At 45.6% G+C, this 16,780-nt stretch overlaps 1 protein-coding gene across 3 annotated transcripts in view; it reads right to left on the bottom strand.

Moving 5' to 3' along the window:
• The window catches only part of FGF13 (fibroblast growth factor 13), a 117,066-nt gene extending 101,177 nt beyond the window's left edge, over positions 1-15,889 (bottom strand). For 2 of the 3 annotated variants that reach the window (XM_026685318.2, XM_026685320.2), the window contains exons 1-2: positions 15,408-15,889; positions 6,765-7,118 (exon numbers count right to left, since the gene is read on the bottom strand). In XM_026685318.2, coding sequence (XP_026541103.1) covers positions 6,765-6,813 — 49 coding nt within the window. In that variant the 5' untranslated portion in view covers positions 6,814-7,118; positions 15,408-15,889. The remainder of the gene's footprint in view (positions 1-6,764; positions 7,119-15,407) is intronic. The other variant, XM_087971921.1, reaches the window with a different exon arrangement.
• Positions 15,890-16,780: the final 891 nt, after the last annotated feature.

The raw sequence follows: 16,780 nt of genomic DNA, 5'->3' as shown, positions 1-16,780 counted from the left end.
ACACCCTTGTCTTTTGTGGCTACCCCAGATGGACACCAATTCTCTGTCGGATTGCAAGACAAACAGTATAAACTCTCTCTCTCTCTCTTTCTGTCTCTTTCTTTCTCTTGGTCTCTCTCTGTCTCTCTCTCTCTCTCCTTTCTCTGTCTCTTGTCTCCGTCTCTGACTGTCTCTGTCTCTCTCTTTCTCTCTTTGTCTCTATCTGTCTCTTTCTTTCTCTCCTTGTCTTTCTTTCTCTTTCTTTCTTTCTTTCTTTCTTTCTTTCTTTCTTTCTTTCTTTCTTTCTTTCTTTCTTTCTTTCTTTCTTTCTTTCTTTCTTTCTTTCTCTTTGTCTCCTATCTCTGTCTCTGTCTCTGACTCTCTCTCTCTCTTTTGTCTTTCTTTCTCTCTGTCTCCTGTCTCTCTTTCTGTCTGTCTGTCTGTCTCTCTCTCTGTCTCTCTTTCTCTCTCTCACACACACACAGCAAAAAAAACCCCACAGTCTGTCCTCTTTCCTTTTCCAAACCGGGCTGTCTAATCAACTCTTGGCGATGCTGATTAGGGATCTCTTAATTACCCTGGCTTGGCCCAAACACTTTTGCAGGCCTGTGAAGTCTGCAAGAAAGGTTCTGCTGAAATTGTCTTGCAGCTCTTTCGAGGCTAACAAGCTGATTATAACAGGAAGTTCATGGACTTCATCTAGCCAGGGTTGGGAGTATTTTTAGATCCCTGGCTTGGCGGAGGACAGAGAAACAACTTTGGGCCGGAGGGAAATTCAGTGCCAAAGGTACTAGATCGCAATAATTACTTTTTCAACAGTGGCAATTCACAACATCATTGCCGGGTGTGACAAAAACATTCATGGTTGAACTGATGAATTAACAACAGTCATAACTACAGTATAAAAAAAGCCAATGCAATCCTCGGCTGCATTAACAGAGGGACAGAACCAAGATCACGTGAAGTTTTAACACCAATTTAAAATCCCTTGGAATATTGCATCCAAATGTATTTCTTCCCTCTTTCCCCCCACCTAAATGCTGTGCAAATGCTGCTGCAAATTGTTCCCATTTTACAGACGTAAAGAGTGAGGAATAAGAAATCCGTCCAATTCTATACCAATGATCTTATTGAATTTGATGAAACGGAGACCAAGCATCTCACATTATACGGCTGTTTCTCGTGACAAATATCAATCAATCAATAGCTGGTTTTTTCCCCCCTAGTCTTTTTCGACGGCAGGGTGAAATTCCAGGCGTCTCTACTCAGAAGGACCTTTCCTGACCATCGGCATCTTTTCAACCCCAAGGCTGTCCAATTCCATTTATCAAATAAAAGATATTTGGTAGCGAAGATCCCTGGGAAATATAATTTCCCAAGATTCCTTGGGAAGATAATTTAATTTAATAGGCTCCCAGTAGTCAAATTACAGTGGCGAGCTTAATGAATGCTGTTCAGCATCACAATCCAGTAGAGATAATTTAGCCCGGGGTGGGAAAGGTTCGTTTGGTCTCTTTGCAAAGAGATGCCTGCAGAATTCATTACGTTCCAGAGAACACCAGTAACATTAGACAGAAGCTGGAATTTGACATAATCATGGGCTTTATAAATGAACACATCTGGACCTGCTAAGAATGGTGTTTAAATCAACTCGTGTAGGCTAGCCTGTTTTCTGTCAAATCCAGGAAACATTAGCTAGTACTGTTTCCCAAAAAATAACACCGGGTCTTATATTAATTTTTGCTCCTAAAGATGTATTAGAGCTTATTTTCCAGTTAGGTCTTATTTTCGGGGAAACATGGCACTTATGTCAGTCAGTCACTATCTTTGCAACAATAGGCAGAGAAACACTCACACACTCTGGTTATTCGCAGCAGATCTGTTCACACACTCTCGTGCATAATGATTAAAACTACCACCAGATACATGTGGTTGGCTTGACCCACCATGTATTTTGGGCAGGGAATGTTATTATTGGTGCATGATTGGGTGCCTTTTAAATGGAGCTGCATACCATTGGTTTTTTTTTTTAAAGCTGTATTCTTTATTCTAAGCTTCTTATTCTAAGGTTCACAATATGGCTTCATATTTCCACCTAGGTGGAGCAAGGATTTCTCCTTTTGGTCAGAATCGAGCTGGGAGGGACCTTGGAGGTCTTCTAGCCCACGCACTGCTCAAACAGGAGATCCTATACCATGTCAGTCAAAGGATGGCCCAATCTCTCTTTGAAATGATGGAGCAGCCACAACTTCTGAAGGCAACTTCGGTCCCACTATTGAATTGTCCTCCCTGTCAAGAAGTTTCTCTTCAATTCCAGTTTTCTCTCCTTGACTACTTTCCATCCGTTCTTTCTTTATTCTACCTTCAGGTGCTTTGGAAAATAAATTGACTTCCTCTTCTTTGAGGCAGCCCCCCGATACTGGAATACCACCATCATATCACTCCTGGTCCTTCTTTTCTCTAGACGGTCCATACCCAAATCCTCTAACCGTTCTTCCTATGTTTTAGTCTCTGGATTTGACATACAAAATTTGTTTTTGTTTTTTTTTAATTTTTAAAACTTTCCTTCAGCTTATTTGAGGCATGCCACAATGTTCACCTGTCTCTTCCTAACTGGGGGCAGCGGAACCTCCCAGATTTAGAGGGCACGAATTTTGTGTAATATTATTTGCAGCGCCCAGTTTTAAACCAGGGAGGGCCCTTGCAATTTCCCCCAAAGGATATAACAACAAATGTCCTATGAAAAACCTGCGATTTGTGTTAAATCTATTCCTTGCCACTCAGGGACCAGGGTGCCACTCCTGCAACCTCTACAAAATACCGAAATATTAATGTTACGGCAACCTTTGGGGGAAGTTCTGCTATCAAATAGGAAATAATCGCTCAGTCGCTTGCTCTGCCTTTCATTTATTTTTGTCTAAAACGAAGACAGGGAGTCCTCCACTTACAACAGTCCGTTTAGTGACCGTTCAAAGTTATGATGGCCCTGAAAAAAAGGGACTTGTGACCGTTTTTCACACTTATGAGCATTCAGCCTCCCCCGTGGTCTCATGATCAAACTTCAGGTGCTTGATTCCTATTTACGACCGTCGCAGTGTCCCCGGAGTTATGTGATTTCCCCTTTTGCGACCTTCCGACAAACAAAATCAATGGGGAAGCCAGATTCACTTAATGACAATGTTGCTAACTTTAACTTCAGTGAAGAAAACAACCAAGTTTGTAGAGCAGCAAGGACCCAACTGTCCTCCTCCTCCTCCTCCTCCTCCTCTCCTCCTCCTCCTCCTCCTCCTCCTCCCACACACCCCATTTCCTCCTCGCACTGATGCTGTTACCTAGTTGGGTAATGAAACGTCTGCAAGAAAAGCACCAAGCTCAGAGAGCAGCAAGGACCCCACAATCTTCCTCCTCCTTTTCCTCCTCCTCCTCCTCCTCCTCCCCCCCCTCCTCCTCCTCTCCACAAACCCCACTCCCTTCTAGCACTGATGATGTTACCTAGCTGGGTAATGAAACCTCTGCAAGAAAACCACCAAGCTCAGAGAGCAACAAGGACCCCCAACCCAAATGCTGGAAAGTTAGTAGATGTAATATATATATATTGTATACATATAGATGTAATAGATATATATATATTAAAAGAAAAATCAAAACGCTTCCTGGATTTTCCAAAATAAATCAGGGCAGGGTGCCAAAACTATCCGTTCAGCTCTCCCAAATCATGTGTGAATGAGGGAGAAGTAGTTTTACTCATCTGATGACAGACCAATCAACGTCCACACCCAAAACAACAAATCATCTTGGTTTTTTCAGAGACTGTCAGCTGTCTGTCTGTTTTTCTTTTCCCTTTAATCTACGTTTAACAGAGATGGCTTTTTCAACCCCCTTTTGTCAACCAGTGTGAAAATGCGCCAGATCCCCCCACCCCCAAAAGGCAAAACACAGGCAGACTCTGAGGATGGAAACGTGCCTTCCACCGTCTCAATGGAGACCATAAAATAAAAACCACCGAAGGGACCACAGCACAGCTTCCCAGAGCAGCCACAACACTTCCCTCCCCCCTCCCCCGCCTCCACATCCCCTCCAGAAGCCCCAAGCTTATCAATGCACATGTCTGTCACATGGACGCATCTCAAGAACAAAAGAAGTTAGTGCACGAATCGCTTAGCCAAGAATGACGTGCGCTGAGGCCGCACCGCTCTCTGCAAATCAAAATTGCCCTGTTGGAACATAGTAGTAGTAGTAGTAGTAGTAGTAATAATAATAATAATAATAATAATAATAATAATAATAATAATAATAATGGCACATGGGAGAAGGCATCTGAAGGAGCTTCTTTCTCTCTCTCTCTTTTTCTCTCTCCCCCTCTCTCCGTCTCTCTCCTCTTCTCCCTCTCTCCTCTTCTTCCTCTCTCTCTTCCTCTCTCTCCCTCTCTCTTTTTCTCTCTCCCTCCCTCTCTCCCCCTCTCCCTCTCTTTCTGCCCCCTCTCCCTCTCTCTCTCACACACACACAGGTGACAAATTCGTTCAGATGACTTGGACCAAGATGGGGAGGGTTTGGGGGAGAAAACATCGCCAAAGATTGTAACCCCCCAGGAAACGAATTTAGGTCCTCCCTGCCTGTTTGCCTTTGTCTATCAAAAGCAGAAAGTTCACCCATGAAAAAGATGGCTTCTAGGAAGCCCACCCCACCCCCAGCAATAAAAGGACCAAAACCCATCGTGGGTATTGTTTAGTACGGCCAAGGTCTGAAGCAGCCATGCTGGTGGCCATAGACTCCAGTCCTTCTGCCTTTTGGGCAGAGCTGGGCACACGATGAGAGTTTGAATCCAACCACTTGGTGGTCACCTCGTGGAAGGAAGACTCGTACAAGAGGAACAAAGCCAACTGAAGCCTACCCCCGCCCTCCAGCCCTTGGTTTTTCAAGACAATGGTCTTTAGATCACAAAGTATTTTTTCCCCTCTTAGGCCTTGCTGATTTGTCTGGGAAAAACAGGGAGCCATTCACTCAACCCCCACCAGCCCCTTCCTGTATGGTCTGAGACATTCAGGATTGTGCCCAGTAACGGAGTCCTCATGCACATTCCTGGGTTTAGGACGGATGCTGAAGATCAAACTGTTGAAACCAAGATTTGTCTTGCTTTGCAGCAAAACCGGGGAGAGACGTTCTCGGTGATTCGCCAAAGAGGCCAGGACAGAAACACTTCGCAGCACCCACCTGGCGGGAGGTGAGGCAATCAGGTAGAAACCTTCTTTGGATGGCTGCCTGACCCTCCCCCCCCCACACACACACACCTCGGAAAAGGGGGAGGAACCTTCCAGACATCTGGATTTTTAGCTTGACCTTTTCCCCCTGGACAAACCCAGACAGAAGTGGGATAACGGAGCTGTCCCTGGGAAGCCTCCAATCCATAAGTCCCCCTCCTCTTCCTTCTCCTCCTCCTCCCACCCCCCTCTTTCCGTCTCCATAGCAATTGTTGGCCAGTTGATATATTCAGAAGCGAAATCAGTCCATTGTACGGCAAAGCATCTCTCTTCCTTCTTCGATGGTCAACCCTAGTAAGATTTTATGCCTCCGCTTTCTGCAGACACCACCATCAACCGAATGCAATGCCCAGAATATCCAAAGCCCCACACAATCTCAACCTAGGAAACCAAGTTCCAATTTTTTTGGGGGGAGGGAGGGAGGGAGAGAGGGAGGAGCTTCATGGCACCCTGCTAGGACATCACTTCCCTACCCATTGCAGCTCGAACAGAAAGGAAACAACCCATCCATCTTCAGGCGATCCTAAGGACTCTACTGTTTCTCCTTGAACGTGGAGTAGCTACAGGGGTCCATGGGTTTTGAAGGCAGGGCAGGGCAAGATGTCCCTGGCCCAAGCTTCCAGGGGAGGGTGGGAGGTAAAGTGCTACTTCCTAACCCTACCAGATGCCTTCAAGTGTCTATCAGGTGCAAGTACGGCCGTCAAGGGAGGCCGAGGAGCACAGAATGTTCCTTCTGGCTCTCGACTCAACCCCGGTGGGGAAAAACACACACACAATGGTTGCCTTTTATTTCAACAAAGCAGCCCCCCTCCCCAACCTCCTCATATGAGCTACATTACAGACCCCACTCAGGTTCCTCCTGGCAAAGACAACCTCCCCTCCCCCAAAGTGGGCTCTGCTTTCTGTTTCTCACACGCCCCTCCCTCCCGGGCGAGCGATGGGGAAGGTCTGTAGCCATGCGAGGGGACAGCTAGTGGCACACCACGCGCTTTCTCTCTCTCTCTCTCTCTCTCTCTCTCTCACACACACACACACACACACACACAAAAGGGAAGACTGCAGTATTATAGGAGGTCTTTCCTTCACGGGGGTGGGGCAGGGGGTGTAAATAGGTTGGTTTTTCCTTCCCCCCCTTCTCCCCTCTTCTTCCAGGGCTGGGATGGAAAGGCAAGTGAGGTGGAGGGAGGGAAGGACAAGGTTGAGGAGCCAAGGGAACCAAATAACCCCCCCCCCAAAAAAAAGACACAAAGAGAAGGAAGAGGAGGAGGCGGGAAGGGGGTGGGTGGGTGGGTGAGCTATGGGGCTGGCATGCCACGTCTCCCCCATCCTTTCATTGCCCCCACCCCACCCCGCTTCCTCCCCCACACCCCCCACCAGAAAAGGTCAGCCAAGCCTGGGAAGATGGAAAGAGAAGAGGGGGGTTGGAAGGGGGTGGAAACTGAAGGACCATTCAAGACAACAGGAAAGGGAATGATGGAGAAAGGGAGAGCAAGAAGGATGGGAAGGAGCGAGCGGAGGTCCTTTTACCTTTAGAAGCATCTTTCTCTTCTTTCGACTTGATCACCTTCCCGCTCATAGATCCCAGTTTGGTTGTAAAGATTCCCCCAGGATACCGCGTGGCACAGCCAGCCGGATTTCCAAGAAACCAGGGAATAAGAGGGACGCGCAGAGAGAGAGAGAGAGAGAGAAAGAGAACGAGAGAGAGAGAGATGGCTGGCTGGCTGGCTGGCTGGGTTTTTCTTCTTCTTTTCTTCCTTCCTTCCTTCCTCCTTCTTCCCTTTCCTTTGGTCCTTTTTGTTGTTTTGGTCTTTTTCTTTGTTGTTGCTCTTTTCCTTCTTTCGTAGATCAGGGGGAGGAGGAGGACTGAAGAGGAGGGAAACCCTAGAAGTGGGGTTGGGGGGTGAGGGGGTGGGGGAAAGAGAGAGGGCGAGGAATCAATCACGGATGAAACCGAGACCTGACTGGCTGCCTGGTTCCTTCGGCGCCTGGCGCAGGAGAATGCGCCCAATACCACCACCACGGAAGCTTGGAAGGTTTGGGAAGCGCTGCTGGGGAGGGGAGGGAAGGAAAGACGGCCCGAAAGGGTGGGGGGGAGCTGCCTTCTTCCCACCCCCTCCCCTTTGAGGAAGGACGAAAGGGGGACGGAAGAAGGTTTCTTTCCTTCACATCTGCCAGGTTTTCTCGGTTTCCCCCCAGTGAGCTGGGAGGTTTGCAGGAGACAAAAGCCACCCACTCCCCCTCCTTCTTCCTCCGTGCACCACCCCCCTCTCCCCGTTTTTTGTTTTTTGTTTGTTTTTGCTGGAAGAAATTCTCTTCCTCCTCACCAACCGCCTTTTTCTCAAGAAGCCACAAAGACCTGGCAGTCCTGGAGAACCTAAGCTTTGGATGAGGAACCCACCTTCAGATGCCTCTGGAAGGCAGTCACACCCCTCTCGTTTGGCCCTTCTCCAACCACCAAGGTTGGATGGTCTGGAGACATGAGGTGGCAGACAGCTGGCTAGGATTGTCCCCCACACTCATCCTTGGAAAGTCTAGAGAAGAGGGGGGGGAGAAGGAAGGGGTTGTTCTTCACCGGAAGATGCCAAGTTTCAAAAAAAATAAATAAATCAGGAATCTCAAGGAAGGACCAGAGGAGATGTTGAGGTCTTTTAGTTCTTCAGGTGAGGCAAGCAGAACCTACCTGTTGGGATCCAGAGCCAAGGGGGATTATAGTCTCAAACGGGAAAGGTATTGATTGACCTTGTTAGGAATGGATAGTCACCTATCACCAAGGAGTCCTCCCTGATACAATTGGGGGAAGGAAGAAGGAGGGACAAAGGAGCATCGTTCTGATATTTGAGGGGCTCTTACGAACAAGAGGGGGGTCCACCTGTTCTGCAAGGCACCTGAAGGCAGGAGAAGAAGCAACGGGTGGAAACTAATCCAGGAAAGAAGCAACGTGGAATGAAGGAAGAACTTCCTCACAGGGAGAACAATTAACCAGGAGAACACCTGGCCTCCAGAAGTGGTGGTGCTCCATCACTGGACGTTTTTAAGACAGCCATCCAGGTTGTTTCCAAGGTGCTTTTTGCAAAAGGCCATTGGACTTCCTTGGTTTTATTTTTCTTGAAGACATTTTGCTTCTTGTCCATGGAGGAAGCTTCTTGGATGAGAAACGAAATAGTCTTCAAGGAAAAATAAAGTCCAGCTGCCTTTGGAGAAAAGTGCCTTGGAGACAATATGATATAATCTTCTTCCAGGATAATTTTCACAAGTTCCCAGGCTAGACTTGTGTCCTGGTGGCTTCCATCCAAGGATCACCAACTCCGTTTTTCCCCCAAATCAGCCAAGAAAAGTAGGCACTCCCACCCATCAATGTCATCTTAAAAAGATGTCCAAGGGTGGGACAAGAAGAGACGGCCCCATCTTTCCTTCTGTTGACTTTCCAGGAACTTCTTAGGAGGAAGAGCTCCGTCTTGGTCTTTCCCCCCACTCATCCAATGGGAAAGGGACAGTCCTGATTCTCCTAAAATTTGGGGATAGGCTAAACTATTTTCAAGGACAGAGGGTGCCGTGTTACCAGGACTGAGTGGTATGATGTGTGTCTTTCAGTGATGTGTTGAAAGCCACATTCTCAAAAGGGGACAGCTGGTGCCAGGGAGAAAAAAAATGATCGATTCCATTTGGCTGGATGCTTAATTAAAATTAAATATAGTTCATCGAACTCCTCTTCACGCATGTGTTTCATAGCTTTGTCTATAACTAGCTCGATACCTGTGCTTCGCTGAGAAACTAGGTGATCGGGCTTAGTTTTGGGGGAGGAAAATAAGGGGAAAAATTGTGCCTCTGCCTACCAACATCCATTGGTATTCCTCTGGCTAGTGTCCTGTCAGTTGTCAGAGAGTCAAGGGCTGTTTTGGAAACTCAAACAGTATTTGCTGTGTGGGCAAAAAGGAGACAGCAAGGAGCTTGGGTGTGGCTTAGCTCAACTGTTCTGTACTAAAGCTGCTTGGTGCTCTGAAACTAAAACTGAAACTCCTCTGCTTGTGTTTTGCACTTGGAAGAGACTTTTTTTCAGGTGGGAAGGGGGAGTAGAACTCCTTAGCATCAGAGCATGTTAATAATAATAATAATAATATACAAAATACTAATGTTTTGATCATCATTTTGAAAAATATTTTCTTAGTGAACACTTAGAAGCCAAGAGGAACATACGTACCAAATTATAAGTTTGTAGGTTTTACGGTTCTGGAGATTTCATGATGATGCATGAGGGGTATTTCACTTATGTAGATAGATAGATAGATAGATAGATAGATAGATAGATAGATAGATAGATAGATAGATAGATAGATAGATAGATAGATGATAGATAGATAGATAGATAGAAGATAGTTAGAAGATAGATAGCTATAGATAGATGAAAGATAGATAGATAGATAGATAGATAGATAGATAGATAGATAGAAGATAGATAGATATAGAAGATAGTTAGAAGATAGTTAGAAGATAGAAGATAGATAGATAGATAGATAGATAGATAGATAGATAGATAGATAGATAGATAGATAGATAGATAGATAGATAGATGATAGATAGATGATAGATAGAGTCAGAAAGAATTTGGGAGGCCGCCAAAGACTACCCCTGAGGCTCTGAGGGCATCATTACAGCTTCGAATGGTGGACCTCTGATTCTGGGAAGGTCACCTTGTCCATCTACTTTTGGCACCGCTGATCTGAAGCTGTGGAGCTGTGATGCCTACAAATCAGCACCCACTTCTCCCTTCCTTCAGTTGTGAATTTGGTTTTGCAGTTTAATAATAGACGTCCCCTTCCATATATCACAATACCCTGACGTGCTTCTCAGGAAATTTTTTTATTCCTAGACCAGGAAAACAAGACCTAAGATTATGCCTTTCTCGATGCTGACTTTTGAAAATTTGATCCTCAATTATTATTATTTTAGCTTTGGGAGTCCAGTTGGCTTCATTAAGCCTGTAAACACAACTTGAAACTTGGCCAAAACTATAGCTCAACTCTGAGCTACCAATATTCTCCTTTATTAGCCAAAACTACCTATTTCCAAAACCAAGGAAGTATTTCTCTTCTATACCTTCTCATTTGTAGAAAAGAAGACTGTGAAGGTATCTGATATTATATACATATACATATCTGATATCAGCACAGTTGAGAAAGTCCAGAAATATTTCACAAGAAGAGCTCTCCACTCCTCTACTCGTTGTAAGTGGTGATAATATGAAGGCAGAATTGCATACCTTGAGCTCTTGAGGAAAAGACATGATATCAATCTGATCAATAAATATAAATCAATAACAAAAAAAAAGGTGCATGGACAGATTTCCACTCATGCCACCAGACTTGAAATTTTAGACCTAGACAATCTAGAACTACACCGCCTTCAGTCCGATCTAAGTATAGTACATAAAATTATCTACAACAATGTCCTACCTGTCAATGAATACTTCAGCTTCAACCACAACAATACAAGAGCACACAATAGATACAAACTCAAGGTAAACCGCACCAAACTTGATTGCAGGAAATACGACTTCAGCAACAGTGGTCAATGTCTAGAATACTCTACCTGACTCTGTGGTTTCTTCCCCAAACCCCAAAAACTTTAACCTTAGACTGTCTACTGTTGACCTCACCCCTTTCCTAAGAGGCCTGCATAAGCGCACCAACGTGCCTACCGTCCCTGTCCTATTGTTTCTTTTATTTTTCTTATATGTACCCATTTCATGCATTCATAACTATGTATATACTTATACCTATTATCTTGTAAGCACTTGACAAATCAAAATAAATAAATAATAATAAAAAATAACAGTAAAAAAGGTGTAGAAAAGAGGGGTTGGGTTTTTTTCCGTTCATGTAGAAGAGTGATAGAAAATGCCCCTCTTAAGGTAGACCTTCTTTCTCCATCTGATCACTCTCTGTCCCTGATTTGTACAATGTGCCAACCTGAATAGAGAGTGGGTTGTTGCAGAAAACATATCCATTGCCTTCCTGGGCAGTGTGAACCAGGCAATCACATTCCTTCAAGGATTTCCGCACAAGTACAGCTTTCACAAAGGCATGAAAGGATGGGAAGGAAAGACGTCTCAAAAGGTAGAGCAACTCTGCAAACCGAATGCTAAAATTCAAGGGGGTGTGTGTGGGTCAAACGTAGTACCAGACAGCAAGGCAAGAACCAGTGGATGGAAATGAATCAAGGAGAGAAGCAAACTAGAACTAAGGAGACATTTCCTAAAGGTGCGAATGGCTTTCCTTCAGAAATTGTGCAAGTTCCATTCTATGTTATTCTATATTCTGTATTCTACCTAAGCGAACCCAACCATCCTTCATGGAAGACCTCAAAAGTCTATTCTAGATCAGTGGTCGGCAACTGTTGGTCCACGAGAAAATTTTGGTGGTCCACAGAGAAATGTCCCCCCCAAAGCAATTAATCCAGGCTATGCGGGAACAAAGGCTGCACTGCCCACATGGCCCGTGGGAACACAAGGCTTGCGTCCCTTTTATTGTGAACAACATGAGATAGTGAGGGGAGGGGGGAAAGGGCGGAAGGGGGGGAACTTGCCCCACTCTCCCCACGTGCCTGTCCTGTCCACCGGGCTGCTTATCTCCGCTTCTTTCTTCTTCTGCTTTTGGATGCATGCAAGGAAAGCAGCAAAAGTCTTTCTTTCTCTCCCCCAAACTCCACCAGAAATGAGTCTTTGGGACCCTGCAAGGCCTCCTGCTCCAAGAGGCTGCACCAGCAAAGACTCATTTCTGGCGGAGTTTGGGGGAGAGAAAGAAAGACTTTAGCTGCTTCTGCTGCTTTCCTTGCATGGAGCCAAAAGTCTCTCCTGTCTCTCCCTCTCTTTCCCCCTGAGAACGGAGCTGGAGACGGTATCCTGCGATCCCAAATAAGGAATGATCGATTGGTAGGAAAATGGAGTGGGGAATTTTCCTGCAGACTTTTTTTTTTTTGGTATTTTCCCAGGGTCTCTGGTCCACGGGATTTTAAAATGATGAGTTTGATGGTCTCTGAGGTCCAAAAGGTTGGTGACCCCTGCTCTAGATGTAGAGGCTTCAATTCCTAGACCTCCATTTTACCCTGCTAAGAATTCTGGTAGCTGAAGTCCATATGTTTGAAGGACTCTTGGGAGAAAGCTGCACTGAGTATTTCCACATGCTTCCTTATTTGCACATTGCGTTTCTGGAAGACCCCACAAACCTGACCCGATGCTTTCAAAGAGGCTTTTGCTGCAATTAGACTTCTCAGTTTCCTTCAAGCTATCAAATGGGGTTGTTACAAACCCAGTTGAGGCAGTCATCTCAAACATGGATGAAAATCTTTCTTTAAGGGTCATTGCTTGAAAGCTTACGGGCTAAAAAGGCAGCAATTTGCACACTTTCGAGTCAAAGAGATGGCCGGCTCTTTAAGACTATCTGATGATAGATGACAGGTGCATTCCCAGATGATGTCACTCATCTACTGCCCAATCAGAGCTAAGGATTTCTCAGACAGAATTTAATGAGCAGAGAAATATTTCCCATCTGAATTGTCCGGCTTGCTGGTAGTTAATTCACTTTTCAAAATTCACTGCAGGAAGATACATTTGGTAGGGCTTTGTTAACACAAGCCTTTTATTTCTGAATTGTTTAACCTTTGGAGGTGCCCCCCCCCAAAATGTTTCTGTTTTTAGAAAACCTTCTGCTACAGTTGAAGGACTAATTTAGACCAAGGTCTGGAATGGATGAACTCCAGAAGCTGGACTGGATTAGGGTGGAATCCATCATTCTACCATACTGTCTACTGTTGGAGGAAGAATAATGTAAAAGCAATAACAGCGAATGAAATGGCCATTTGATTCTTTGCTTGAGTCACCAATGACCACTCACTCTTCACTGTAGAACCTGTTTGACAATTCCTTCCTTCCTCCTGCCTTCCTTCCTTCCCTCCTTCCGTTTTCTCTCACCTTCCTTCCTTCCTTTGTTCCTTCCTTCCTTCCTTCTCTTCCCTCTCTCCCTCCCTCCTCTTTCCTACCTTTCCTTCCCTTTTCTCTCTCTTTTTCCTTCCTTCCTTCCTTCTATCCTCCCTCCTTCCATTTTCTCTCTCCTTTTCTTTCCTTCCTTCTCTCTTCTCCTGCCTTCCTGCCTTCCTTCTTTCCTCCCTCCTTCCCTTTTCTCTCTCCTTTTCTTTCCTTCCTTCCTCCCTCTCTCCCTCCTGCCTTCCTGCTTTCCTTCTTTCTTCCCTCCTTCCCTTTTCTCTCCCCTTTTCCTTCCTTCCTTCCTCCCTCCCTCCCTCCTTCCCTCCCTCCCTCTTTTCTGCCTTTCCTTCCCTCCTTCCCTTTTCTCTAACTTTTCCTTCCTTCCTTCTTTCCTCTCTCCCTCCCTCCCTCTTTCCTACCTTTCCTTCCCTTTTCTCTCTCCTTTTCCTTCCTTCCTTCCTTCCTTCCTTTCCTTCCTTCCTTCCTTCCTCCCTCCCTCCCTCCTCCCTCCCTCCCTCCCTCCCTCCCTCCTTATCTTTTCTCTCTCCTTTTCCTTCCTTCCTCCCTCCCTCCCTCCTGTCTTCCTGCCTTTCCTTCCCTCCTTCCCTTTTCTCTCACCCTCTCCTCCCTCCCTCCCTCCCTCTTTTCTGCCTTTCCTTCCCTCCTTCCCTTTTCTCTCTCCATTTCCTTCCCTCCTTCCCTTTTTCTCTCTTTTCCTTCCTTCCTTCCTTCCTCCTCCTCCTTCCTTCCTTCCTTCCTTCCTTCCTTCCTTCCTTCCTTCCTTCCTTCCTTCCTTCCTTCCTCCTCCCTCCCTCCCAAATTGACTCCGACTCTAAGATGACTGTAATTCAATCACCTTGTGGTCTAAATAGTCATACCAAGCTTCAAGAGGAGTGATTACACCCCGTACATTATACAGGAATGAAAACTCAAAAGAGTTTGTGCTGCACTGCTTGTTATGGCTAAGTATTTTCTTCAACCATTCTCTCACTGATCATTCAGTATCTCAACATAGCTGGATATTCCATTGTCCGCGAGGACCTGTTGATTTGGCTCCCAGCACAAGACGCGTTGTAAGGGAAGCTGATCAAACCAGAGAGCCAACATCTTCATTTAGCAAACAAGAATCCTTTGACTAACCAAAGGCTGTTCAGGGCTGTTGTGAGGATAAAATTACTCAGAGGGAGGGGATCATCGGCGCTGAGCCGGGGGAGAGTTTGACCGGTCCTTGGGTGTCTCTGAGCTTGCTTGTTTTCTTGCAGACATTTCATGACCCAAACTAGGTAACATCATCAGTGCTAGTCCTACTACTAGCACTGATGATGTTACCTAGTTTGGCTAATGAAACGTCTGCAAGAAAACAAGCAAGCTCAGAGAGCATCCAAGGACCCCTCATTTCAACCCCAAGCTACAAATATTCTCCTTTTTTGGAAGAGAGCTTAAAAATACAAGAAAATCAGTAACCCTATTATTATGGTTTTAAGCTTAATTTGCTCCTAAATGACATAAGAGAGCCAAGATGGATGTGTCTTGCTTAACTGGGAAGCCCAAATCTCCAGTGCAAGAAATGTTTCTGAAAGGGTTTATATTTTCAAGAAGGCAGTCAGGAATTCTCAGAATCCAGGCAAAAGGGTGTCAAGAAATAGCAAACTCATCTTCTCACTGCTGGCTGTTCTCCAGTTTTGCAGAGTTTTTCCAATATGGTCATGTATTATTTTTACTATCCGAGCAAGGGTTATTGTTGACAAACACTAGGAAGACGAGAGCTGTTTCCTTCAGAGAACTGAGGAACAAAAGAGGTTAAATATTCATGAGAAAGAACTAAAGGAGGTGGATTGAGACGCTTTCCTTTCAAAACATCCTTTCTGCATGGAGGGAAAAAGATGAAGAAAAGACCAAGAGGTAGACAGAAGAAGTTTCAGAAAGCTACGTTGGGAGAAAGTACGTCGGGACAGAAATCCCTTCTCTTCCTGGGTGCTAAATTTACGAAACAAGTTTCTATGGTTGTCCAATTCCCCTGTAGTTGGCTCTCATGATTGCATATCCTGATTGCACGGGGAAAATGCAACTTCAAGAGTTCCATGTATGGAGCTGCCTTCCATCCATTGAAATTACAACCATGGACAGGACCCTTTCACTCCATAACTAAATGTCCAATTGCCCCCAGCCCCTGAATTAATGCTGCCACCTACCTCGATCAGAAAAAGAGGCGAGCTGAAAGTTGAGAGGCTAGCCTTGTGTTCAAAGACCACCCTAGGTTTTAGAAAAATCCCGGATTAATCCATGCCACGCTTCTTTCTTGCTCGTTACCCATGAATACATCAATCCTGGTCCTTCAGTATCTCCTTCCTGGCTTCTCCTGCAGTCTTGGGCTTCAGGGAAACAATCTCCAGCAATCTCCAGCTCAGGAAGCCCACGGAGAAGAATGACGGGATGGAAGCTTTGTTCTCTTTGCCCGCCTGACCGGGTGAAGGTTTGGGGGCCCAATCTGGAGACCTGTTGCTCCCAGGCGAAGAAATGGCAAGTCACACGGTGCCTCCTCTTGCTATTTTTAGCGAAGCAGAATCCTCCAAGCTGTTTTGGTTTCCAGAATTGCCCTGCCAGAAGGTGCCTGGAAGAGCAGCTGCGAACGTCTCATTTTACAGCTTCAAGGCAACCTCTTCAGGCACTCTGAAGATGCTGGGGAGATACAGACAGGGAAACAAACCTCAGGCATATGTGTGTGTGTGTGCGTGTGTGTGCGTGTGTTGTTGATGCTAACCATCGGTGTTCTCACTTATGACATTATTTTTCACAGATCCGTTTCCCCATCTTTCCATTTACGCATTCGAAGCAGCTCTCCAAAAATCCCAATTTTATCCCAGCTGCAACAGCCCTTCTATTTCCAACAGGTGACGTAACAAGCTTCAAAAACAAGCTGTATCAAACAAAATGAAATTCAATGTAGAGAAAAGTAAAGTCCAACACTTAAGGCAAGAAAAACCAAAAGGACACATACAGACTGGGTGAAACCAGGCTCAATAGCAGGAACTGGGAGAGGGATCTTGGAGTCTGAGAGGACAACCAGCTAAATAGGAGCCAGCCGTGTGCAGCGGCAGCCAAAAAAGCCAACGCAATCCTGAGTTGCATTAACAGAGGGATTCAATCGAGATCAAGGGAGGTACTAATATCACTCTATAAAGCCTTAGTAAGACCACACATAGAGTACTGCATCCAGTTTTGGTCACCGCACTATAAAAAAAGATGTTGGGGCTCTAGAAAGAGTGCAGAGAAGAGCAACCAGGATGATGAGGGGACTGGAGGCTAAAACATACGAAGAACGGTTGCAGGAACTGGGCCTGGCTAGTCTAGTGAAGAGAAGGACCAGGGGAGACAGGAGAGCAGTCTTCCAATATTTGAGGGGCTGCCAGAGAGGATGAGGGGGTCAAGTTATTTTCCAAAACACCTGAAGGCCAAGACAAGGAACAATGGATAGAAACTGATCAAGGAGAGATTCGACCTGGAAATAAGGAGAAACTTTCTGACCGTGAGAACAATCAACCCATGGAACAGAAGTTGCCTTCGG

This window comes from Notechis scutatus, chromosome 10 (assembly GCF_049901735.1).
Source record: "Notechis scutatus isolate UNSWTSFEM ecotype Mainland chromosome 10, rNotScu1.2, whole genome shotgun sequence".
NCBI lineage: Eukaryota > Metazoa > Chordata > Lepidosauria > Squamata > Elapidae > Notechis > Notechis scutatus.
This window is presented reverse-complemented; position numbering and strand designations above follow the sequence as displayed.